We start from the raw sequence: 26,925 nt of genomic DNA on the forward strand, positions 1-26,925 counted from the left end.
TGGAGAACAGGTCTGGGGAGGAGCAGCTGAGGGACCTGGGGTGTTCAGTCTGGAGCAGAGGAGGCTGAGGGAGACCTCATTGCTCTCTGCAGCTCCCTGAAAGGAGATTGCAGTGAGGTGGGGGTTGGTCTTCTTTCCCTAGTATCAGGTGATAGAATGAGAGGAAATGGCCTGAAATTGTGCCAGGGGAGATTAAGAAAAATGTCTTTGGTGCAAGAGTGGTCAGGGACTGGCACAGGCTGCCCAGGCAGGTGGTGGACTCCCCATGCCTGGGGGTGTTCAAGGAACCTGTGGCCATGGCACGTGGGGATGTGGTTTAGTGGCCATGGTGAGGTTGGGCTGATGGGTGGACTGGATGAGCTTAGAGGCCTTTTCCAACCAAACAGTTCTATGATTCTGTGGTTTCAAAACATTCCAAAGAGTTTACCTTGTAGCCTGCTTTCCTGGGCAGCCCTGGTGCTTCCTGCTAGTGGCATTAAGTCCGGGGGGGAAAGAACACATTGTAAGGTAGCCAGGAAAAACCAAACACCAAAGGAAAAAGAGAAGGCATTGTAAAGCAGACACATGGGCTTCAAACATTAATTCAGGCAAGACTTTGGGTTTGCCCTTTGCTGGGAAAGCTGCTCAAGAGTGCTGAAAATGTTGATCACTGACATGCTGCCAGAGGAGAGACAGTGAAGCAGGCACCCAGAGCTCACTTTCTTTGGCACCTTACCAGTGCCACAGTCCCTTCCATCTCAGCTCTCTCTCTTGTGTGCCACTCTTGATTGTTAAACTCCAGCAGATGTAGGATTGTGGAGTTTCACTCTGCACAGTTCAGCAGAGCTCTTACTCCAGCTGCCATCACCAGCTTGAGGTGCAGCCAGAGCAGGGCTCTGAGGGCCAGCACACGTCACAGTGAACTCAGAAATTGCCATCCCTGTGCGTCCCTGGCAGTGAGGCATTGCTCTCTAGGGAAATCCCACCTCCCACCTGGAAATCATCAGGTGCCCTCTTGCTGTCTGGGCACCAGAAGTCTGACACACCTTGCTGCACATGGACCCAGCCACAGGGCAGCTGCACCATTCCATGCCCTGTTGCTGGCACGCTGTGTCCATCAGAAGGGTCCTGAAGACACAGGGCATGACAACCTCTCAAACTGCCTCTCTCTTCCTCCCAGCACTTGGGACACAGTGCTGAAGCAGCCCCATGCAGCACTGTGGATGTCTGACTGGGCCATGTGGGAAAGCCTGAGGCTGGCATGTCTCTAATAGTGCTATGGCAGAACCAGGGCACCCTTCTCTTCTCATGCTGCCTCATCACTCCCTGGAGCTCTTCCAGGAGTTCTGGGCTTCCCAGTGCAAGAGGGGCTGGGAACTACAGGAGAAACTCCAGTAGAGGACCACAAAGATACTGAGGGGCCTGGAGCATCTCTGTGAGGAAGAGAGGCTGAGAGCCTGGGGCTGCTGAGCCTGGAGAAGAGCAGCCTGAGAGGGATCTGCTCAATGCTCAGCAAGAGCTAAAGGGCAGGAGGCATGAGGATGGGGCTGGGCTCTTCTCAGTGGTGCCCTGTGACAGGACAAGGGGCAATGAGCACAAACTGGAACCCAGGAGGTTTCACTGGAACTTAAGGAAGAACTTGCTGGAGCCCTGGAGCAGGCTGCCCAGAGAGGTTGTGGAGTCTCCTCTGGAGACTTTCAAACCTGCCTAAGGTACCCTGCTGTGGTAGGGCGGTTAGACCAGATGATTCCAGAGTTCCCTTCCAACCCTCACCATTCTGTATGACCTGTGATCCTGTGAAGGATGTGGTACACAGGAACACCACAAGACATTCTAGGTTTAGAACATCTGTGAGTGTCTGCAGCCAAACCAAACCTTCCTTCACCCCCTGGCCATCAATGAACTGCCGTCCAAGCTGGCCAGTCTACATCACACACACCTACTCAGTCCTTAGGCTTCCAGAGGCTCTTCCCCTCCTGCTGCCATCACAACACTTGTGTGAGCCAAGCCTCCCTGTGGCTGAGCCTCAGGCAGCAGAGGTACCTCAGCATGGAACTGAGGGCAGCAGGGCCAGCAGGTGACTGTAAGCACACAGGTTTACCCACAAAGCAAGCTTCTCTTTAGCTGAGTAGAGGACATTTCTTAGTTCTGCTTCCCAGACCAGGTTCTCCTTGGGCACTCAGACATACAGTCTAGGGATGGATCTGCTAGTTGCTTGCGCTGCCAAGTGGAGAAAAAATGTCCATGTTAATTTCCTAGACAGACACTCCTGTCTTACCTTCTCCCCACCCTCCAGTCCTGTTCTGTGCCTCACTGTGATAAGCCTGGTCTGTAGGATCCGATGTTAGTGACTCCCTTTCCAGGCTCCCTTGGTCCTGATTCCTTTGGAGTGCTCCAGTGCTGAGGGAAAAGGTTCTGTTGCCCACATTTGTAGTGTTAGCTATTGCCTTTCACCCAGGGCACAAGGTAAGTCCTGACAAGTACTCTTGGTCCTCAGAAAGGAGCAGGAACTGTGCTCTTGTTCCTTGGAGCCAGCAGGTCAGACAGGATCTGATTGCACTGAAGGCACTGAACAGATGGAAAGTCAGCCCTTAGGCAGTCTCCAAAGGTAACCAGCACAGAGCCAAGAATTTGAGTATTGGAAAGACCTTCCTGGTGAGACTGAAGGCAAGGCTTGTATCTCTAATAGCCATGTCTGGTGTACTGCAGAGCTGGGAGGCTGGGCTGCTGTGCTATGTTAAGGCAATCCCGAATGTCTGATCAGACAGCCAGAGACCTCACTTGGATGCAGATAGCTACAGATCTCTCAGGTGGGGCTCAGTGTCACCTGGCATCAACTAACTATTGCCAGGCACCCAGCAAAACTGGCATGGTTAGCCTGCTGACACTCAGCTTCTTGGGAAGCTCCAGTTGAAGATGATGCTTCTGTTCTGGTTTTCACTCCCACCAGTCTCTCAGGAAGACATGGGTGAGCCAGACCCTGCTCCTTTCCTGTTGCACGAATTCCAGCACAGTTTGGAGGTCTCTGGAGGAGAGAGAAAGTCCCTCTGGCCAGCCTTGGGAGGCTTTTAGTTGATCATAGGAAACACTGAAGAGGGTGGCAGTTCTGAGGCCCAGGTGTGTTCCCTGTGAACGTCTTCAGTCTGTCAGGTGTCACCAAATACCGGTAAACCTCTGGAGTTATCCAGATGGGCAAGGAACAGAGCACGAGCAGCACTGTAAGGGTGAAGAGATGGTGTTCCTGCTGGGGGGCTTTCACTGCCCCTGCTGGTATCTTGGCACCCCAGTGCAGCAGTTCTGCCGTGAAGCCTTAGTTTGGTCTTACTGGCAATATTTCTGTGACTTTCTGTTTCAGGCCCTGATTACATCAAACAAAAATTGCAAGAAGGAATGGAGGTAAAAGAAAAATCTGAAGAAAAGGTTCAGGAGAAGCCACCCAGCCCCAAAGAGTCTCCTCACTTCTATCGGAAAGGGACTACCCCCCCGCGGACCCCAGAGCCAAGTCCAAGGCACAGTCCTCCTCCTTCCGCCGAGTCCTCTCCTTCCAAACAGCAGAAAAGGCAAAGCTCCGCTGCTGGGGCAAGACTCAATCAAGACAAAAAGCTCTTAGTCACTGAGAATATAACCCCCACGGTTAACAAGCCTTTATATTCAAAAGCATCAGCGAAGGAGGAGGTGGCTGCCAAGCAGCAGCCCAAGTTTTCAGCCCATCACAACCCCAGCAGCACGGAGAATGGGGAGCTGCACGGGCACTACCACGGCTACTACGTCAAAACCAATCCAGCAGTGCTTCCACAGATGCTCAGGGAAGAAGATGAATATATCAACCCCTCCTCGTCAGCACCTGCGCGGGTACCAGCCTCACAGAAGCCAAGCCCTGCCAGGGCTGGGGGTAAGCCAGATGCCAAAGAAAACAAACCCGACGCGAAACCCAAGAAGCCGGAGTTTGCTGCGCCAAAGAACCCAGCCCCCAGCCAGCCGCAGGCCGCGCTGGGCAAGCCAGCACACAGCAGCTCGGTGAGTAGCGCACGCCGCTCCCGCCCAGCCCTCCTGCCCCGCCCTCCTGCCCCGCCCTCCCGGCACAGCCCTCCTGCCCAGCCCTCCTGCCCCGCCCTCCCGGCACAGCCCTCCTGCCCAGCCCTCCTGCCCCACCCTCCCGGCACAGCCCTCCTGCCCCGCCCTCCCGGCACAGCCCTCCTGCCCAGCCCTCCTGCCCCGCCCTCCCGGCACAGCCCTCCTGCCCCGCCCTCCCGGCACAGCCCTCCCGGCACAGCCCTCCTGCCCCGCCCTCCCGGCACAGCCCTCCCGGCACAGCCCTCCTGCCCCGCCCTCCCGGCACAGCCCTCCCGGCACAGCCCTCCTGCCCCGCCCTCCCGGCACAGCCCTCCTGCCCAGCCCTCCTGCCCCGCCCTCCCGGCACAGCCCTCCCGCCCCGCCCTCCCGGCACAGCCCTCCTGCCCAGCCCTCCTGGCACAGCCCTCCTGGCACAGCCCTCCTGCCTCAGCCCTCCTGCCCAGCCCTCCCGGCACAGCCCTCCTGCCCAGCCCTCCTGGCACAGCCCTCCTGCCTCAGCCCTCCTGCCCTGCCCTCCCACCTCAGCCCTCCTGCTCCACCCTCCCGCCTCAGCCCTCCTGCCCTGCCCTCCCACCTCAGCCCTCCTGCTCCACCCTCCCGCCTCAGCCCTCCCGCCTCAGCCCTCCTGCCCCACCCCTCCTGCCCCACCCTCCCGCCTCAGCCCTCCTGCCCCACCCTCCTGCCCCACCCTCCCACCTCAGCCCTCCTGCCCCACCCTCCTGCCCCACCCTCCCACCTCAGCCCTCCTGCCCCACCCTCCTGCCCCACCCTCCCACCTCAGCCCTTCTGCCCCGCCCTCCTGCCCAGCCCTCTGCCCAGCCCCCTGCCCAGCCCTCCCGCCTCCTCTGGGAGCCCTGCAGCCTGGAGACAGGTGGAGCTCGCTCCTCTCAGCCTCACCTGCCACAGCCCTCCAGATACAGCCTGCTGCAGCAGGCTGCAGGGAGGAGCAGGTGCTCCAGGCCTCTGGGTTACCTTCTCTGAAGCTGGGAGGGGCCAGGTGACAGCCAGGCTCTGGCAGGCCCATTCCGGCCCCAAACAGCAGTGCTGCTCTCTGCGACTGCCCGAAAGGACGCTGTGGAGAGGCTGGTGCTGGTCTCTTCTCACAGGTGATTAGCAATGCCCAGGAGGGAACAGCCTCAGACTGCAGCAGGGCAGGTTTAGACTGGACAGCAGGAAAGGTGTTTTCACAGCAGGAGTGGTCAGACACTGCAATGAGCTGCCCAGGCAGGCGGTTGAGTCACCAACCCTGGATGTGTTTAAAGGTTATTTAGATGTGCTGCGTGGGGATGTGGTTTAGGGGTGAACTGTGCAGAGCAGGGTTAATGGTTGGACTTGATGATCCCAGGGGTCTTCTCCAGCCTGAATGATTCTGTGATTCTGTATTCTGAATGTGTTTGTGCATTGTGGGTGCAGACACACATCTGTGCTTTCCTCCCCCTCAAAACAACCTTCATTGTACTGCAGTGGCAGGACTGGGACTCCCACTTATTCTTAGCCCCAAAGGTCTCATTTTGACTGCTGCTGGTGACAGGCTGCTGGCATGTGGTCTGACCCAGGCCAGACTCATCCCCATTTTCATTTCCTTCTCTGTGTTGAATGCAGGCCCTAAAACCAGGCAATCTGCACCAAAAGAGAAATGGGTTTACAATTTGTGCACTGGCCTGTCACAGTGATGGGAAAATGACACTTGCCTCTTCCTCAGGAACTGGAGAAGGAGTTTTAAAGCTGTGCATTCCTTGGTGTTCAGAAAGAAGAGAGCTATCAATAGTTATGCAGAAAAGGAGAGCTGACTAAGCATTGCTATTCCATGTCAGAAGAAAAAGCCAAGCTATCCAATGAAGAATGTCTGATGATGAGAGCACAAGGGGGAGAATTCTTTCTGGGCCACTAGAAACTTGGGGAAACGTGCAGTGTAGATGCTAAAGTGAACCTTTAGTGAAGAAAGAAGCCTGGATGAATGTGCTGCCCAGGGAGGGGGTGGGCTCACCGTCCCTGGAGGTGTTTGAGAAAAGCCTGGCTGAGGCACTTAGTGCCATGGGCTGGTTGATTAGTTGGGCTTGGGTGATGGGTTGGACGTGATGATTGTGGAGGTCTCTTTGACCCTGGCTGACTCTGTGATGCTGTGATTGCCATGGGCTTTGCAGGCATTGGGCTTTTGGAGTCATCTTGGCTACTTGAATAGAAAGAAGAAAATTGTCAGTGTCATTATTGCTGGGCTGATAAGCAGAATGACAAACTTCATGAGATACAGAGAGCTTAACACTGACCTCAGGCAAAGCAGGTGAATAATTGACACCAGACTACATTGATGAGGAACTGAAAAAGAATGAAGTGCATCAAAAGCAGTGTGGCCAGCAGGTCAAGAGAGCTGATTCTGCCACTCTGCTCTGGTGAGACTCCACCTGGAGTCCCGTGTCCAGCGCCGGGGCCCCCAGCACAAGAGAGAAATGGGCCTGCTGGAGCGGGTCCAGAGGAGGCCACGAAGATGATAAAGGGCTGAGCAGCTTCTCTGTGGAGACAGGCTGGAAGAGTCAGGGCTGATCAGCTTGGGAAGGAGGAAGCTTAGAGCTGCATTTCAGTATCTGAAGGGGACCTACAGGAAGGCTGGGGAAGGGCTGCTTGTGGTGACAGGATGAGGGAAAATGGTTTGGAAGTGGAGCAGGGCAGAGTTAGGCTGGACATCAGGAGGAAGTTCTGCACAGTGAGAGTGGTGAGACACTGGAACAGGTTGCCCAGGGAGGTGGTTGAGGCCCCTTTCCTGGAGCCATTCAAGCTCAGCCTGGATGTGTCCCTGGGCAGCCTGATCTAGTTAGAGGTGTCCCTGCTGTCTTCAGGGGTTGGAGGAGATGACCTTCAAGGCCCCAGGGAGCTACATTTCAATATCTGAGGGTGGCCTACATGAAGGCTGGAAAGGCACTGTTCAGAAGGGCTTGGGGTGATAGGACAAGGGGCAAAGGCTTGGAGCTGCAAGATTTAGACTGGAGATATTAAAAAAAGTCTTTCCAGTGAGGGGGGTGAGAGACTGGCACAGGCTGCCCTGGGAGGCTGTGGGTGCCCCCTCCCTGGAGGTGTTCAAGGCCAGGATGGATAAGGCCTTCAGCAACCTGGTCTAGTGGGAGATGACCCTGCCTGTGACAGGGGGGTTGGAACTGGATGATCTTTAAGGTCTCTTTCAACCCAACCCATCCTGTGAAGCTATGAATCACAGCAAAGTTTGAAATGGTTCATTGGAAGACATTTAATAGAGCCTGGCCTTGCAGGACTGGGACTGGGAAAGGTTTGGTGGATCAGGAGCCAGGGAGGCAGCTGAGCATGAGCTCCCAGTCTGCTGCTGTTGTTCAGAGATGTTCATATAATCCTTAGATTTATCAACAGGAAAGATTAAGCAAGAGTCCCCGGGAGCCTGTTTTATCTGGGTTTGGCACTGGTGCAGCCACTCTGGAATACAGCAGAGCATACATAAATCAGGGATTTAAAATGGAAATAAAGCCTTGAGGAGAGCCCCACCAGGAGCTGCAAGAATGATTAAAACATATCTTAGAGCCAAAGGTTGAAGGCAAAAGCCCTGGCAGATGAGCTCACCTCCTGGGAGTACACTTTGTTAGAGCAGCTGCCCAAGCGACCAGGCGAATGTGCAAGAGGATCCCACAGCTGGGCAGATTTGGATTGGTTTGAGTTGCTTTTCATGGTCTTAGCTACATGCCCCAGAAGCTTTCAGACAGTGAGGTTTGGGAGCTGTCAATGAGTGGTTTGCCAATGAGCATTTCACCAGGAGCTATCCTCTGCTTGGGCAGGCAGCTCGTGCCCTGTTTTGTGCGGATCAGAGCAGGCGGTCACAGCGGGTTTGTAATCTGCAGATCTGAGCACAGCTGATAGCAGCCCTTTGACCTCTCAGATCTCACAGACTGCACTCCACCAAGGGTAACACAAAGCTCCCAGCTTGCTCAGTGTGACTGAGCAGGCACAGCGCTGGGCAGAATCAGTGGCTAGACGCAGTCCTCATGTTTCCTCTGTGCCATGGTCTTCGCTGTAAGAAACCAAGCAGGGCAGCTAAGCAGCAGCTGGTTGACCTTTTAGCGTCATCAGGGGACTGCAAGCACACATAGCCTGTTACTAGGAAAGGTGAAAAAGGGATGAGATATTGGCCATTGGCTGCTGCTTGCTGGCTGATGCTCCAGAGCCTCTGGGAGCCGTCCCTCTGCTTTACTTGGAGCACCTCTGAAGGCATTGTTCTTCTTAGCAGCATTTCAGGGAGGAGGAAATGTGGAGTTTAGGAACTTGCTTTGAACACAGTGCCAGTCTAAGCTGCAGGTAGGTGTATGGCCTTGAACACCCCCAGGGAGGGGGCATCCACAACCTCCCTGGGCAACCTGTTCCAGTGTCTCACCGCCCTCACTGTCAGGAATGTCTCCCTGATCTCCAGTCGGAATCTGCCCTCTTCCGGCTCAAGGCTGTTGCCCTTCCTCCCGGCACTACAGGCCTCTGTAACAGGATCTTAGCTGAAAGCTTACAAATGTGTTTGTTAAAGAATATAAAGGGAAAAGGACTCTCCAGCTCCTGAAAAGAGACTGGGAAAACAGGGGCTGGGCATGCGACATTTCATCTGTGTCATTCCTTCAGCACTTCCATTGTCTCCAGAGGTGCTGTATGAAATTGTGCTGTGCTTTCTCCATGTTCTCAGAGCCAGAGCATCAGGAACATAGAGCCAGGGTGGCCCATTTTCAGTTCTTCCTTCTACCTCTCCAGACCCAAGCCCTTTCTCACATGGGAATGAAAGACCAACCTTCCTTTGGATTGAGAACTTTGACCAACTTTATTTACAGGCAAGCCTGCAGCAGCTGTTGCAGCGATCAGGGTCATGTTTCATGTTTTCTGTGAATCTGTTACATCCTTGAGAACCCTGCTGGCTATCAGCTGTGCAGTAAGTCATTTTCAGGAGGGGTTCTGACTCTCTAGATGTTCCCATTTCTGGCACTGGACTTGAACAGTATCATCACATACTTCTTCTGCCACGTATAGGAATGTCCTTCTCCATCTACTCATTTTCTAATGTTCAAAGATCAAAGTCTGAAATCATTTCAGAGCCTGCAAGAGTCATAATTTTAGCAAGGATTGGATAAAACAGGGACACAGTCACCTTTCATCACCTGCCTGTTTGCAGGCCTTGACACTACTACCTGAGGGGGCAATCAGCCTTTTTTCACTCTGACTTGAGCATCATCTTTTTGGAGTCATAGAAGCACAGAATCTCTACCAGCACTGGTGCCAGCCCATGTCCCTCAACACCACGGTCTCTGCTTCTTTCAAACACCTCCAGGCTGCTTTTTGCCCCAGGGGGAAGTGTGCACAGAGACAGATGAGCACAAAGCAGTGCTGACTTGTTTCTCATTGCTCCCTAGCAGCCTCTATCACAGTATCACCAAGGTTGGAAGAGTCCTCGAGGATCATCGAGTCCAACCTGTCACCACAGACCTCATGACCAGACCATGGCACCAAGTGCCACATCCAATCCCCTCTTGAACACCTCCAGGGATGGTGACTCCACCACCTCCCTGGGCAGCACATCCCAATGACGAACGACTCGCTCAGTGAAGAACTTTCTCCTCACCTCCAGCCTAAACTTCCCCTGGCACAGCTTGAGACTGTGTCCTCTTGTTCTGGTACTGGTTGCACCAGAAGGGACCAACCCCTTCCTGGCTACAGCCACCTTTCAGGTAGTTGTAGAGGGCAATGAGGACACCCCTGAGCCTCCTCTTCTCCAGGCTAAGCAACCCCAGCTCCCCCAGCCTCTCCTCACAGGGCTGTGCTCCAGACCCCTCCCCAGCCTTGTTGCCCTTCTCTGGACACCTTCAAGTCTCTCAATGTCCTTCTTAAACTGAGGGGCCCAGAACTGGACACAGGACTCAAGGTGTGGCCTAACCAATGCAGAGTACAGGGGCACAATGACTTCCCTGCTCCTGCTGGCCACACTGTTCCTGATGCAGGCCAGGATGCCCTTGGCCTTCTTGGCCACCTGGGCACACTGCTGGCTCATGTTTAGGCAGCTGTCAATCAGCACCCCCAGGTCCCTCTCTGCCTGGCTGCTCTCAGCCACTCTGACCCCAGCCTGTAGCTCTGCATGGGGTTGCTGTGGCACTTGGATGTGTTCAATCTCCTGCCCTTGGACTCTGCCCATCTCTCCAGCCTGGCAAGGTCCCTCTGCAGAGCCCTTCTACCCTCTAATGGATCAACTCCTGCCCCCAGCTTGGTGTCATCTGCAAATTTACTGATGATGGACTCAATCCCCTCATCCAGATCATCAATAAAGATATTGAACAGGATGGAGCCCAGCACTGATCCTTGGGGGACACCACTGGTGCCTGGCTGCCAGCTGGCTGTGGCACCATTCACCACCACTCTCTGGGCTCAGCCTCCAGCCAGTTCCTAACCCAGCTCAGAGAGCTGCTGTCCAAGCCAGGCTCTGACAGCTTGGCCAGCAGTTTGCTGTGGGGGATGGTGTCAAAGGCCTTGCTGGAGTCCAGGCAGACTCCATCCACAGCCTGCCCCACACCCACCAGGCAGTCACCTGATCATAGAAGGAGATCAGGTTGGAGAGGCAGGACCTGCCCTTCCTAAATCCATGCTGGCTGGACCTGAGCCCTTGGCCATCCTTCAGGTGCAGTTATTGCCTCCAGGATAATCTGTTCCATCACTTTCCCTGGCACTGAGGTCAGGCTGCCAGGCCTGGAGTTTCCAGGTTCCTACATCCATCCCTTCTTGTGGATGGGGACCACCTTGGCCAGTTTCAGTCATCTGGGACCTCTCCAGTGAGCCAGGACTGGAGGAAAATGATGGAGAGCGGCTTGGCAGCTCATCTGCCAGCTGTCTCAGCACCCTAGGATGGATCCCATCCGGTCCCATGGACTTGTGAGCATCCAAGTGGCTCAGCAGGTCCCCAACTAATTCCTCATGGATTTCTGGGGCATCACACTGCTCCCCAACCCCATTGCCCAGCTCAGGAGGCCACTCATCCTGGACTCCTGCCTTGCTGTTCAAAACAGACCCAGTATCAGCTGGCAGCCTGCTGTCCCATTTGAGTGTCACCTCATTTGAGATTGGCTTGGACTGGGGGGAAAAGTAGGAGTGAATGGCAGAAAAATAGAGTTGTATAGCAGGATCACAGAATTGTTTGGCTTGGAGCAGCCCCCAGCAGCATTTCCTGACACACTCAGGAAAATGATCAGTGTTTGTGGAGTCTGTGGTTCCTGTGCAAGAAGCTACTGCCCCTTTAGTAGGCACCTATGATCAATACCATAAACAAGACTCTTGTGCCCTGCAAGGGCCTAAGATAGCAAAAGCTATAATTAGTCTGCACAGCTCAGGAGTGACCAGAGCAGGTGCTCTAAGGAAGCTGCAGTAGAAAAATCCCAGTCCTGCTTAAAAACTGCCTTTCAGCTTCTAGTAAGTGGGACATAGAGGTAGTTAGAAGCACAACCATACAATCTGTCTTCATTTAGGGAGGGAGAACCACAGCATGGTGACAGTTGGAAAGGACCTCTGGCCATCATCTAGTCCAAGATCCCTGCTACAGCAGTGTCACCTGGAGCAGGTCATGCAGGAACACATCCAGGCAGATCTTGGAAGTCTCCAGAGAAGGAGACTCCACAGCCTCTCTGGGCAGCCAGCTCCAGGGCTCCAGCACCCTCACAGGAGAGAAGCTTTTCCTTATGTTCAGATGGAACCTCCTCAGTTCTGGTTTGCTCTTGCTGCCCCTTGTCCTCTCACTGGGCACTACTGAAAAGAGCCTGGCCCCATCCTCTTGACCTCTACCCTTCAGATATTCATAAGCATTAAGAAATCCCCCCTTAGACTGCTCTTCTCCAGTCTGAAGAGCCCCAGGCCTGTGCTCATAGGAGAGGTGCCTTTCAGGTCTGTTCTCTGTCCCCAGGTGCCTCCTACTCCCTGGGCCATGGTGGCTCACTTCCAGCAAGAAGGAAGGGGCATGGTGCCACTTCTGTTCTGTTACCCAGTGGTCAAAACCTCCCACTGGTCAGTGGGAGCTTGTTATTCCAAATCCCTTTGATGAAGGTGACCTTAAAGCTAGCCCTCAGCGTCCCAGTGGCCGTGTGAGGTGTTCTGCCACTCAGCACAGTGTGGATGCTGCTGCCCAGGCCCTGTGGCAGCCTCCAGCTAGCATCCCGGTGGTGCCCATGGCTGTGTGCACTGAACGCCCAGCTCCTCGGGGCTGAGCAGCTGCCTCTGCAGAGGTGCAGGGGGAACTTTGTGGCCTTTATGGACAGAGGTACAGACAGGCTTCACATTCCCCAGAGGTTTAGGAGTATTTGGCAGAACATGCTTTGGGACTTACTCAAGAACTTAGCAGTCCGCGTCTCGCCTGCCATCCTAACTGCTGCCTGGAGGTGTGTGCTGCTTGACGGTGTTTCATGAGGCTCTTTCAGGATGAGAGCATGTGATTGCTTAGCTGCTGAGCCAGCAGTGTAGCCAGGTGGCCAAGGACACCAGCATCCTGGCCCCAGTCAGCAATAGTGTGGCCAGCAGGAGTAGGGCAGGGATTGTCCCCCTGTACTCAGCACTGGTGAGGTCACACCTCAAGTGCTGTGTCCATTGTGTAAGAAGGACATTTAGGTGATGGAGCAGGTCCAGAGAAGGGCAAGGAAGCTGGTGAGGGGCTTGGGGAGCAAGTCTGCTGAGGAGAGGCTGAGGGAATTGGGATTGTTTAGCCTGGAGGAGAGCACTGAGAGGAGACCTCTTTGCTCTCTACAGCTCCCTGCAAGGAGGTGGGAGCAAGGCCAGTGTTGGCCTCTTCTTCCTAGTAACTAAGGACATAACAAGAGGAAATGGCCTCAAGCTGCACCTTAATGATCCTGATACAATCAGGACACAAGTACTGTTGAGCAGGTTCCCTGGTACACTGCTGCAGCAGGTTCCCAACAGCAAGTTCTTCCACCTGAGCATTCCAGCAGTCACACAGCTAATGCAAGCACTGCCTGGGAGCACCATGAGCTTCTGCAAGGCATGCCTCCTGTGGAAAGTGAACAAAGTGATGTTCTCTCTAATGAAATCTAGACCACCTTATGCAAGCCAGTGCTCCTTATGCAGCCCAGGTTTTTTTAGTGGGCTTCTTTGGATTTAGGAAAGTATTCTCTGAGTGGAGAGGTTTTCTGCTTCTGCAGTAAAGGTGCAGCCTTAGAATATAAAACACACTAACTGTTGTCAGAGTGTGTTGGGGTAAACCAAATCTACTGAGGAGAACAGAAGAGTTGAGAATTTCCATCTATTCAAGACATTATTTCAAGCTGCTCATGAGAAAGCCTCCATGACTAAAAAGTTTCTTACCTGGAGTCCTGTGTCCAGCTCTGGGGCCTCCAACACAAGAAAGACTTGGAGCTGCTGGAGTGGGTCCAGAGGAGGCCACAAAGGTGGTCAGAGAGCCTGGGTCACCTCTGCTGTACAGACAGGCTGAAAGAATTGGGTCTGTACAGCCTGGAGAAGAGAAGGCTCCAGGGAGACCTTAGAGCTGCATTTCAGTATCTGAAGGGGACTGCAGGAAGGCTGGGGAGGGACTGTCTAGAAGAGCCTGTGGGGATAGGGTGAAGGACAATGGTTTGAACCTGGCGCAGGGCAGATTTTGGTTTGACATCAAGAGGAAGTTCTTTACAATGAGAGTGGTGAAATACTGGAACAGGCTGCCCACAGAGATGGTGGAGGCCCCATCCCTGGAGACATTCAAGATTAGACTTAATGTGACCCTGTGCAGCCTGTCCAGATGACCCTTGACAAGATGACCCTTGAGGGTCCTGATGCAATCTGTGAGACTGGAAACTTTGTTCTCTTGCTTCGCAGACAGATCAAAATGATCTGATGGTTGTGTGTGCTAGGAAGTGAAGGAGTATTACAATAGGAGTTCAGATTTAGGTTGGATATGAGAAGAAACTTATTTACTGCATGGGTTCTTAACCACTGGAACAGCTGCCCCAGGGATGTGATTGAATCACAGTATTATCACAGTATCACAGTATCACTAAGGTTGGAAGAGACCTCGAGCATCATCGAGTCCAACCTGTCACCACAGACCTCATAGACCATGGCACCAAGTGCCACATCCAATCCCCTCTTGAACACCTCCAGGGATGGTGACTCCACCACCTCCCTGGGCAGCACATTCCAATGGCGAACGACTCACTCGGTGAAGAACTTTCTCCTCACCCTGAGTCTAAACCTCCCCTGGCACAGCTTGAGACTGTGTCCCCTTGTTCTGGTGCTGGTTGCCTGGGAGAGAAGAGACCAGCTCCCACCTCGCTACAACCTCCTTTCAGGTAGTTGTAGAGGGCAATGAGGTCTCCCCTGAGCCTCCTCTTCTCCAGGCTAAGCAACCCCAGCTCCCTCAGCCTCTCCTCACAGGGCTGTGCTCAAGGCCTCTCCCCAGCCTTGTTGCCCTTCTCTGGACACCTTCAAGTGTCTCAATGTCCTTCTTAAACTGAGGGGCCCAGAACTGGACACAGGACTCCAGGTGTGGCCTAACCAATGCAGAGTCCAGGGGCACAATGACTTCCCTGCTCCTGCTGGCCACACTATTCCTAATGCAGACCAGGATGCCGTTGGCCCTCTTGGCCACCTGGGCACACTGCTGGCTCATGTTTATGCAGCTGTCAATCAGCACCCCCAGGTCCCTCTCTGTTTGGGAGGTCTCAGCCACTCTGACCCCAGCCTGTAGCTCTGCATGGGGTTGTTGTGGCCAAAGTGCAGCACCCAGCACTTGGACTCCCTGTGCTTGGATGTGTTTCAAAGAGGCAGAGATGTGGTGCTGAGCCCTGGTAGAGTTAGAGAATAGTTGGATCATCAGTGATGATCTTCAAGGGCTTTCCCAACCAAAATGATTTTGTGCTTCTCCTCTGACCTTTCATTTCCTCAGTGCACAGATCTGGGAGACAAGTGTCAGAGTGAACCAAAGGCAGTTTGATTTTGCAGGTGTAAAGTGGTTTTTAGTCCATAATGGAAGCATTGCCAGGTGTGCTGGTGCGCAGGAACTCCTTTTCCCTTTGGCTCATCCATAAACCAATCTGCTTTGCATAAAACACATTGTCCTGTCTGCTTTGAAAGGGGTTGGAACTGGAGGAGGACCATGCTGCCAGGATGAAGAGCAGTGCTCCTGCTGTCCTACAGCAGCTCACATTCTTGGGCTTTATTTTCAGCTGATCCTGTTTCATGCTGTTGGGGCTGCTTTCACATCTCAGTTGGCTCAGGTCAGGGGGGTTAAGAACAGTGCCACACTCTGCTCTCACCTGCACTTTCCCAGCTCCTTCTCACACAGGTGAGACCCAGCTCAGCTGAAATCCAGGGCAGTGGCTGTGTTTCAGGACTGCAGGTAGCCCTTCAGAGCAAGGTGCAAGCTGGCAGGGACGGTGGTGCCAGGTCACGCTGGTTGCTGCGCAGCCTGTGGGAGGCTGCATCCGCTCTGACATCTTTGTTTCGTTTGCAGGGCCCTAACTCAGTCCTGATCGCCCTGGTGATGCTGTTGAACATTGGCTTAGCCATTCTGTTTGTCCACTTTCTAACTTGATTGGCATTAGGAAAGGTAAGAAAGGTCTCTTTTTCCTCTCAAACCACCAGCTCCACCCCACCTCACACCATAAAAGGTTTCATTTCCTCCCATCCTGTTAATGTTCCCTCCTTCAATTGTAGCTGTGTCTGAAGGTGGCTGAAGGCAGTTGTTTAACGGTGTAACTGTTCTGACCCTTCAGTGAAGTCATCACAACTAGTGGTGTTAGCCCACAGTTCTCTGCAGTTGTGTCATCAGCCTTTTAAATGGCACCTGTCTTGCTCAGCCACAGGCAAGGAGGCTTGGAGTCGGGATGGGATGCGAGAGAGAGCAAACTTGGAAACTTCAGCCAGGGGCCCAGCTCAGTTTCTCCGCTTTGGGGTCCTCTGCGGGCTGAAGCAAGCAGCCGTGCTGGAAGGCAACCAAAGCAACCTGCTGAAGCGGCCCCGCCAGCGGCGCGCCTTGGCTTCTCCGTCTGTCCCAGCAGTGTGACCAGGGTGGAAACGCACGGAGCTGCACTTTTGGTTGATGGAAGCTAACAGCTGCCTTACTATTTTACTGTCTGATGTGTGTGGTGGGGAGATGGGAGGAGGACTGCCAGAGGAATGTGCTCAGAGGACCCTGTTGCTGTGGAAGCGATTCCAGCGCCCGCTCCGATCTCGTTAGAAGAAATAGTTAGCAGCAGCAGTCACCAGGCTGATCCCATTACCTTCTGCTTTTAACATCCTGCGGTGCTCGGGGAGCTCGAGTTTCATTTGCCTGTGCATGATTCTGTTTGGTCCTTGTTGATGACATTTGATGTATAGCCATAACGTAGTGTCTAGGCCAGCCTGGAGAGAGCCGCCGCTTCTGCCTAGCAGCAGAAGCAGAGAGCAGGATGAAATTCTTCACGTGGTGCTCCTGAACCTGCACAGCCATTTTGCTTCGAGGTTCAGTGAGTGCCATGCCATGCCTGTGGTACCCTCCTGCAAGTGCTCAGATGCCAATAGCCAGCAAAAATTCCCATAGTAAAGGAGTCAGAATCTTCAGTTGGTATCAGCACATCCTAAATGATGGTGGGATATCAGAACAAGCCAAGAGAGATGAGATACAGGCTTTGCATGGTGATGTTTGCTCTTTTTTCCCCCTTCCTTCTTTTCTTTCCTTTCCTTTTTCTTATTTTTTTCTTTCTTTTCCTTTTTCTTTTCCTTTTTCTTTTACTTTCCCTTTCTTTTTTTCTTTTTATTTTTCTTTTCTTCTTTTCCTTTTTCTTTTCCTTGTTCTTTTCCTTGTTCTTTTCCTTTTTCTTTTCCTTGTTCTTTTCCTTGTTCTTTTCCTTTTTCTTTTCCTTTTTCTTTTCCTTTTCTTCTTTTTCTTTTTCTTTTTCTTTTTCTTTTTCTTTTTCTTTTTCTTTTTCTTTTTCTTTTTCTTTTTCTTTTTCTTTTTCTTTTTCTTTTTCTTTTTCTTTTTCTTTTTCTTTTTCTTTTTCTTTTTCTTTTTCTTCTTTACCTTTTTCTTTTCCTTTTCCTTTTCCTTTTTCTTTTCCTTTTCTCCTTTTCCTTTTCCTTTTCCTTTTCCTTTTCCTTTTCCTTTTCCTTTTCCTTTTCCTTTTCCTTTTCCTTTTCCTTTTCCTTTTCCTTTTTCTTTTCCTCTTTTTCTTTGTCTTTTTCTTTTTCTTTTTCTTTCCTCTTTTATTTTTTTCTCCTTTTTTATTTCATTTTCTTTTCTTTTCGTCATCTTTCTTTCTTTTTTCCCATTTTTTCTTTATTTTTCCTCCTTCTCCCCTCCCTGTTATTTCTTTTTAAAGTCTGGTGCTGTGGTAATTTGTGATTTGAGTTTCAACACTGAGGTACTTTGCAGCCAAGCGCTGTGTGGGAGCTCCTGGGTGCCACTGGCAGTGGAGCTGCTGCTCACCAGCCAGGCTCCCCTGCTTGAAGGTACGAGATCTGTGCTGCATCCATTCAGGCACAGCGCTTAGAGCCCTTAGTGGTTGGTTATTGGGTTGATGCCTTCAGTGTCTTTACAGCCCATTTACAGCCCATTTATCATTTTGCCTCAGCATTAAATGAAAGCCTCAGATTATTTTTTGGGGGTTTTTTTGTTGGGTTTTTTCCCTTTGGGAAGTTCCCCTGAATCGTTTCCAGCCCTTGGCCCCAGCGGTGTGCCCCTGGTTCCTTCCCCGTGCCGCTGCGCCGTAGTTCTTGTCCTCTATATTAACCCAAAGCATGCTTTCTTGACTGAAAAACACGTGGTGTGGCCATTTGGCAAGTGAATATTCTCAAGCTGCAGCAAGCAAAGGGCTTGTGTTACGGTTTCTTTTATCTCTGTTAGACAAACCTTTCATACAGTAGAGTTTTTTGAACCTGTTTGTAACCTTTCTCCGTGTTTGCATGGTTTACTGGGCAGCACTTTGCCGGCGGCCCAGGAGCTACCTTTTGCTGCAGCACCTTCACGTTGAGGTAGGGTCTGAGCCGAGCAGCTCCCGGCAGGGCAGTGACACCCGTGGTGGGTTTTACAGGAGCGTGTGGAGAATCCTGTGTGTGGAGGAAGAAGAGAGCAGGAGGAGAGCAGAGGAAAAAGGACACTTGTGTATTTATTTTTAATACAAAATAAAAGGTTTAAAAAAAAAAAGTTTTAAAAAGCCACAGAGTTGCAATGGTGTTTTACATGTAGGAACAGGCATTTTTAAAGAAGAACTGAACTTTTAAAAGTTGCTGTGCGAGCCTTGATGTCATGGACAAAAGAGTCCAGCAGTGGAAATCGTCCCCCCTCCCGCCCCCCACCCGGTCTCCCTCCCCGGAGAGGTGATTTTGTAACTGGCACCTACTGAGTTCCTGTTCGTGTTTGTTGAAACACTCCGGAGAGAATGGGTAACAAAAGCTTCTGAAGATGTTTCTAAATCTCAGCCTGTTAGTACCATTTCTAAAGATGTCTGATTTCTAAGCTTTTTTAAGAGGAAGCTCATACAAAATGTGGGTATTTTTCTAACCTGTGCACAGAGGCTATTTATACCTGGTTGTTCTACTGTACACTACATTTTGGACAGCACAACCCAGGCCTGCCGAGGCTCTTCGACATCGTCACTTTGTCTATTGGAAGTTCCTTGCTGTCAAAGAATGAACTCTTTCTCTATCAGTCTCTCTCTTTATAACCCAAAATGTACAAGGTACAGTTTGCACAACTGTATTGCTCTAATAAAAATGAGTTCGTTACTACCGGAGTTGCAGTCTCGTTTCTCGCTCTTCGCGGATCCCTTTGGTCACTCTCTGGAAGTTCTCTTTCTAAGGAGTTCAATAAACAGGGAGCAAAGCAGGAACATGGGTGAAGTCCTGGCCCCTTTGAAAGCCTTGTGAATCACTGAATTGCTTGGGTTGGAAATGAACACCAAGATCAAGTCCAACCATCAGCCCAACCTCACCATGGCTGTCAAACCATGTCCCCAAGTGCCATGGCCACACCTTTCTCCAACGCCTCCAGGGGTGAGGACTCCAACACCTCCTGGTCAGCCTGTGCCAATCCCTGACCACTCTTGCAGCAAAGACGTTCTTCCTAATCTCCAACCTAACCCTCCCCTGGCACAATTTCAGGCCATTTCTTCTCCTTCTATTACCTGATGCTATGGAGAAGAGACCAACCCCCACCTGGCTCCAGCCTCCTTTCAGGGAGCCATAGAGCACAATGAGGTCTCCCCTCAGCCTCCCCTTCCCCACACTAAACCACCTGAGTTCTCTCAGCTGCTCCTTCCCAGCCCTGCTCTCCAGACCCTTCACCAGCTTGGTTGCCTTTCTCTTGACTCGCTGCAGCACCTCAATGTCCTTCTTGAAGTGAGGGCAATGCAGCTTGCTTCTCCTGTATTTGCTCCAGCCCAGATACTGATAACTGCACTTCAGTGCAGTGAGATGTTTTTCTCAGGCAAAATGTTTCCTGTGAAAGCTCTTTTAAGACACCGTTGTGCAGTATGAGCAGGTTCTGACGGTAACCGGGATGCGGAGTAGAAGTCGTCAGGAGCGCTCTGCGCGTCGCGCTACACCAGCGCTCTGGGTTACTAACAGAGTAGCTTCCACGTTGTTAACAAGACAGGGTTGCTAACAGCAGCTGAAGGCTTTTACTCATAGCTTACTTGAGCCTTTTGGTCAGGGACAATGTTCTACGTAAGGGTGTCCCAAGGAGATGGAATTCACTGACCAAAGCGAATGAGGGGCAGGGAAATGAGATGTGCCTGTCAGATGGAGTCAGCTGCTCCTGCTCTCATTTAACATTCACAGAAATGGAGAAAAGTGGAAATTCTGTGAAGCCTGAGCAAGAATCTGTGTGTGGCAACATGCCAAACCCTCTGCAGGCTCCGGGCAGCTTGGTCCAGTGCCTCATACCTAAATCCAGCTTCTTCCAGTCCGAAGCCATCACCCCTCAGCCTTTGCCAAAAGTTACTCTCCAGCCCTCCTGTAACCCCCTTCAAATACTGGAAGGCTGCTAGAAGGTCTCTTTGGAGCCTTCTCTTCTCCAGGCTGAACAACTCTCTCAGCCTGTCCCCTTGGGGGAGATTCTCCAGCCCTCTGATCATCTTCATGGCCTCCTCTGTACCAAATCCAACAGTTCCATGGTTTTCTTGTGTTGGGGGCTCCAGAGCTGGCCACAGGACTCCAGGTGGGGTCTCAGCAGAGGGGCAGACACCTGCTGCCCACACTGCTGGGGGCACAGCCCAGGACAGGGTTGATTTCTGGGCTGCCAGCAACCTTTGCTGGCTGATGTTGAACTTCTCATCACCCAGCACCCCCAAGTCCTTGTCCTCAGCACTGCTCTCTATCCATTCTCTGCCCACCCTGGATTTGTGCTTGGGATTGTCCCGACCCAGCTGCAGGACCTTGCACCTGGCCTTGTTGAGCTCTGTGAGGCTGGCTTGAGCCCAGCTCTGCATCCTGTCCAGCTCCCTCTGGATGGCATCCCCTCCCTTCACACAGCATGATATACAGTTAAAGACTAGAATTCCAGGGGTTGCCTTTCACCATAATAACTGTGCCTGTCAGCCCATGGCAGCAGCTGAGTTCCTCTGAGTTGCACAGATGAATCTGAGAGAGGAGAGGTGTCCTCCTGGAACTTCCAAATTTGATGCACTGAGCAGCAGCTTGTCAGAGCCACTGTGTTAGACCACAAAAGACACACTCAGGGTGCTCAAGAATTGCTGCCCATAGTTAAACTTCTTATTCTACACAAGACCTTTAAACACTTCCCAGCTCCTGAACATCCCACATTTGCTATGCAAAGCTGCTGACAGGGAGGGGCAGGAGGAAGGCAAGTGTTAGGCTGGACACTGCCACCTGTGGAGATGCTTTGTCTGGCCTACAAATATGCCAGGGGTTGAAGGCATTTAGATCTGGAAGTGGGATCAGTTGTTTGGGGGATTTCAGACAGAATCCAACCGCAGGTCTGGTCCCCAGAGCACGCAGCTTGGACTGGGAGTGCTGCTCAGGAAGGAGGGGGAGGGCTTGCTTCGTCAGGCTGCAGGAGCTGTGGGTTAATGAAACCATCACATTCTGTACCCCTGGAGCAGTGTCACTGCTGCACTGAGCACTGCAGTTTCACTGCATTCAGGACATGTTCCACAGAACACCTCTGAAATGCCATCATTTAAGATAATGGTGCTTAATTACTTAGTCATTTTTAGCTGCAAAGAGCTTTGAGCAGGTTTCAGCGAGTCTGTAGCTGCCTTCCCTTCGCACTGTGACAGGCCTAGGTTTTGTTTAGGCCACTGGTGAGGAAGTCATGGAAGGATGGGATCAGCTGCCATGGAAACAATGAAGGCAGAGAGCACTAGCAGCAGTTCATAGGGGCTGGGACTGGAAAAGACATTCTGCAAAGGGAAGGTAAGTGGTGAGATTCTGACAACCCAGCAGATGGCTTCTGTGCATCCCTGCCATGGCAAGGCAGCACATCCTGGGCATGGACTGCAGCAAGGCCATGCTCCCTGATCCCCAGCAGAACAGGCACGGCCAGTAGGGCTGGAAAAGGAGCAAGGACACAGAGGTGTGCTGAAATCAAACCCAAGAGAGTAGGAAGGTCAATGAAGCTGGTGAAGGGTGTGGAGAACAGGGCTTATGAGGAGCAGCTGAGGGAACTGGGGGTGGTTAGCCTGGAGGGCAGGAGGCTGAGGGGAGACCTCATTGCTCTCAACAATGTTATGGTCTCCTACTGACAGATTTACAGTCCTCGCCAGAAAGAATAGGAAATGTGAGCTTTTAGAACATCAGAGTATGATGGGGGAATCTAATAAAAGGATAGATGTTCATTGATTACATTAATTCAATTGCATTAAGGATGTAATTAACATCTACTTAATCACAGTGGTGCTGCCACAGATGGATAAGCAAACATCCAAAGGCAGGGACGCTCTCCTTGGGGAGGGAGGGAAGGAGGGACATACTCGGGGCATTTTCAGCTGTTTGCTGCAAGGTTTTGTCTAAATCAACATTAGACAGTGGCAGAGCCACAGAATCACAGGATGTTCAGGGTTAGAAGGGACCTCGAAAGATCATCCAGTCCAACCCCTCTGCCAGAGCAGCATCACCTAGGGCAGGCCACACAGCAGCACATCCAGGAGGGGTCTGAATGTCTCCATGGCTCCTGAGTGTGGCTGGTTGCTGTAGGATGCTCGCTGTGCTGGGTTAGTCTTTGGACTTGATGATCTTAAAGGTCACTTCCAATGAAAATGACTCTGTAGAGGGACTTTTCATGTCTAGCAATAGGACAAGAGGGTTTGAAGCAGAGAAGGAGACTCCACAACCTCTCTGGGCAGGGCTCTGGCACCCTCACAATGAAAAAGATTTTCCTTATATTCACATGGAACCTCCTCTGCTCCAGCTTGCTCCCCTTGCCCCTTGTCCTATCACTGGCTCTGTCCTGCTGACACTGCCCTGCACATCTTGATCAATATGAATGAGGTGACCCTCAGGCTCCTCTGCTCCAAGCTTCAGAGCCCCAGCTCCCTCAGCCTGTCCTCAGCAGGGAGATGTTCCACTGCCTTCATCACCTTTGTGGCTCTGTGCTGGGCTCCCTCAAGCAGCTCCCTGTCCTTCTTTAATTCACTAACAATGGAATTTAAAGAGATTTCCCAGGCTTTGGTGTTTCACTAACTTTGGAAAATGAATCCCAATAAACCTGCCCCTAAACCTACAGCAGAATTCAAGAAGGGCTTTGCAGGATCCATGACTGACTCCAGGCAGACACAGAGGTAAAGGGGCCATGAACTTTCCCCTGTCACTTGAAAATGTGTGATACTGCTGAGACTTCAGTTCCTGAGTGGTCACTTTGGCACATTCTGCACTTTGAGGGGGGCAGGGCCTGTGCCAGTGTCTGTGCATGAAACTTCACAGCAGGATCTTGAGTTTCTAACATTATGGCTGCTGCTGCTGCCTGCAAGCCTTACTTTCTAGACAGTGCCTATGGAGAGAGTCCTGCCCAACAGGATTCCTTCCACACACTCCCTCCATCCAAAGCTTGCAACACAGCATTTAAGGAAAGCAAAATGCAACCCAAATGGGCACAGTCACCACCTGAACCTTAAACAAAACCACTGCCAGAGCAAGCAGGAAATGTTATCACAGGGACCTGTGCCAGAGGTTTCAAACAGGACCCTGATGTAAAAAGGGAGAGATACCTTTCTGATTCTTGTGGTCACTTGTGTGTATGGGGTGTCTGCAGTGGCAGGAGAGTGCTCAGCAACCCTGTGAATGCTCACTTTAATCACACCCTTGCTGCAGCAAGAGTTCAGATGCCCCCCAAAGCCTGTGTCTCCTCTCCCAATCTTTCTGTATGCCAGATAGCTCAGCCTAATGCTGCCAGCAATAGACATCTGTCACCTCAGCCCGTGATGTGGGGAGCACTCCAGCCACTTGCCTGGCCACACCTCATGGCTGGCTTCACCCACTGACACAGAGGAGTGGAGCTGCCTAACATTTCAGGTGAGTTATTTCAGGGGCCAGACATTTCACTGATCCACAAGCAGCAGATAAATGCAGCAGAATTCAGTCCTCAAATCACTTGTCTTGCCACGTCCCCTTCACCTGCCCAGCCACTACCACTGGACAGAAATGCTCTAAAGTAGCAATTAATCAGAGCCTGGGATGGAAACCCAAGCACCACACCAGAGTATACCTGTAGAACATGCCTCACCCCAGAACTGCACAACACCCCTGCCTAGAAGGTCCAGCGCTATCCCAGCTGCTACCCTCTGCCTCCATCCTCCACAGGATTGCCTCTGCCCTCTGCAGAGGGACCTCGACCGACTGGACAGATGGGCAGAGGCCAGCAGGATGGCATTCAACAAGTCCAAGTGCCAGGGGCTGCACTTTGGCCACAACAACCCCATGCAGAGCTACAGGCTGGGGTCAGAGTGGCTGAGGGCTCCCAAACAGAGAGGGACCTGGGGGTGCTGATTGACAGCTGCCTAAACATGAGCCAGCAGTGTGCCCAGGTGGCCAAGAGGGCCAACGGCATCCTGGTCTGCATTAGGAATAGTGTGGCCAGCAGGAGCAGGGAGGTCATTGTGCCCCTGGACTCTGCATTGGTTAGGCCACACCTGGAGTCCTGTGTCCAGTTCTGGGCCCCTCAGTTTAAGAAGGACACTGAGACACTTGAAGGTGTCCAGAGAAGGGCAACAAGGCTGGGGAGAGGCCTTGAGCACAGCCCTGTGAGGAGAGGCTGAGGGAGCTGGGGTTGTTTAGCCTGGAGAAGAGGAGGCTCAGGGGAGACCTCATTGCTCTCTACAACTACCTGAAAGGTGATTGTAGCCAGGAAGGGGTTGGTCACTTCTCCCAGGCAACCAGCACCAGAACAAGAGGACACAGTCTCAAGCTGTGCCAGGGGAGGTTTAGACTCGAGGTGAGGAGAAAGTTCTTCACCGAGAGAGTCATTTGTCATTGGGATGTGCTGCCCAGGGAGGTGGTGGAGTCACCGTCCCTGGAGGTGTTCAAGAGGGGATTGGATGTGGCACTTGGTGCCATGGTTTAGTCATGAGGTCTGTGGTGACAGGTTGGACTCGATGATGCTCGAGGTCTCTTCCAACCTTTGTGATACTGTGATACTGTGATACCCATGGCAGTGAGCAGGAGACTCATTCCACACTCCCACTGTACTTCAGCCTTTAGATGGAGAATTCAGACTAAGGCTCCCTCCAGCTGACAGAAGCTGAAGCTGCTGAAAGTAAACTTCAGGCCCTTCCCTGCAGTTAGACATGGGATCTCCCACCAGCACAAATGGAGGGCTCTGGGCAGCTCTGCTCTGTGGCTACTGTCACAGAGAGCTGTGCTGCTGAGACCTGCACGTTTGTTCCACGTAGCCAGCACCCATCTACTTCCCACAGCATTCTGAAACCATCCAGCATCAAGATCCTTACTAGTTAGAGTTTTACATGCAACCTATGATTTATTTCAGCCTTATGACAAATGTCAGTGGATTATCTACTACAGAAAATCAATTAGTGACATAATCATTCTCTTTTTAGGGAGGAGAGACTGATAATACTTGCTGCATTTCTTGAGCATTTGGATGCTTTGAAGTTCTTCAACGTTTTTGGGTCTATGGTTCAGTGCCAGTAATAGCCCAGAGCCCAGGCACAGGGAGCATGCCTGGATGAGCTCAGGTATCAGCAGTACTCAGGCTGAAATGGACACCTCAGCTGTGCTACATTACAGCAAATTCCAGCTGAAACACACAAGGTGGGAGCATTTCAGAGTGTGATGTTGATGGGTGTGATTGCTGTGGCTATCTGCTCCATTAAGGAAGACTCATCACAGTATCACAGTATCACCAAGGCTGGAAGAGAGCTCGAGGATCATCGAGTCCAACCTGTCACCACAGACCCCATGACTAAACCATGGCACCAAGTGCCACATCCAATCCCCTCTTGAACACCTCCAGGGACGGTGACTCCACCACCTCCCTGGGCAGCACATCCCAATGGCGAACAACTCGCTCAGTGAAGAACTTTCTCCTCATCTCAAGCCTAAACCTCCCCTGGCACAGCCTGAGACTGTGTCCCCTTGTTCTGGTGCTGGTTGCCTGGGAGAAGAGACCAACCCCTTCCTGGCCACAACCACCTTTCAGGTAGTCGTAGAGGGCAATGAGGTCTCCCCTGAGCCTCCTCCTCTCCAGGCTAAGCAATCCCAGCTCCCTCAGCCTCTCAGTCAACTTATGCCCTAAAACAAACTTTGAAAGGAGAAAGATGAACACCAGAAGATGGAAATTCACATTAGTACTTCAGTGCCTTTGCTGTTTGTGGAGTGGAATCACATTTTAGTTGCACAAGTTGAATGCAAATGCAAAGTATTGGGGGGCTGCTCCCTGGGAAAGTTGGAAAGCCACAAGCTCACAGCCACAACCTCCAGGCCAATAATCTGAAACCAGCAACAGAACCCAGCTGTCCCTGAGCTGGCAAAGAGCACACACAACATGGACTCAGCACTGGGGAGGCCTGAGGGAGTACTGGGTTCAGCTTTGGGGTCCTCACTACAAGGACATTGAGGGCTGGAGCAGGTCCAGAGAAAGGTAACAAAGCTGGTCTGGAGAACAGGGCTGGGGAGGAGCAGCTGAGGGAGCTGGGGGTGTTTGGTCTGGAGATGATGAGGCTGAGGGGAGACCTCACTGCTCTCTACAGCTCCCTGAAAGGAGCTTGCAGTGAGGTGGGGGGTGGGCTCTTCTCCCTAGTATCACTTGGTAAGATGAGAGGACATAGCCTCAGGTTGGCCCAGGGGAGCTTTAGGTGGGATACGAGAGGAAACTTCCTCACTGAAAGGTTTCTCAAGCACTGGCACAGGCTGCCCAGGGAGGTGGTGGAAGCCCCATCCCTGGAGGTGTTTCCAGGCTGCAGAGATGTATCACAAAGTATCACAGTTATCACAGTAACTAAGGTTGGAAGAGACCCCAAGGATCATCAAGTCCAACCTGTCCCAACAGACCTCACAACTAGACCATGGCATCAAGTGCCACGTCCAGTCTCCCCTTGAACACCTCCAGGGACAGTGACTCCACCACCTCCCTGGGCAGCACATCCCAGTGACGAACGACTCGCTCGGTGAAGAACTTTTTCCTCACCTCCAGCCTAAACCTCCCCTGGCACAGCTTGAGACTGTGTCCTCTTGTTCTGGTGCTGGTTGCCTGGGAGAAGAGACCAACCCCTTCCTGTCTACAACCACCTTTCAGGTAGTTGTAGAGGGCAATGAGGTCCCCCCTGAGCCTCCTCTTCTCCAGGCTAAGCAACCCCAGCTCCCTCAGCCTCTCCTCACAGGGCTGTGCTCAAGGCCTCTCCCCAGCCTTGTTGCCCTTCTCTGGACACCTTCAAGTGTCTCAATGTCCTTCCTAAA

General features: G+C 52.2%; 1 protein-coding gene across 1 annotated transcript; it reads left to right on the forward strand.

The window, feature by feature from the left end:
- Window positions 1-3,502: 3,502 nt before the first annotated feature.
- On the forward strand, window positions 3,503-16,743 carry LOC104306619 (junctophilin-1). The gene is made up of 3 exons (XM_054167433.1): window positions 3,503-3,996; window positions 15,533-15,628; window positions 15,736-16,743. The coding sequence occupies exons 1-2, from the start codon at window positions 3,778-3,780 to the stop codon at window positions 15,611-15,613; spliced, it is 300 nt and encodes a 99-aa protein (XP_054023408.1). The 5' UTR covers window positions 3,503-3,777; the 3' UTR covers window positions 15,614-15,628; window positions 15,736-16,743.
- Window positions 16,744-26,925: the final 10,182 nt, after the last annotated feature.

This window comes from Dryobates pubescens, chromosome 14 (assembly GCF_014839835.1).
Source record: "Dryobates pubescens isolate bDryPub1 chromosome 14, bDryPub1.pri, whole genome shotgun sequence".
NCBI lineage: Eukaryota > Metazoa > Chordata > Aves > Piciformes > Picidae > Dryobates > Dryobates pubescens.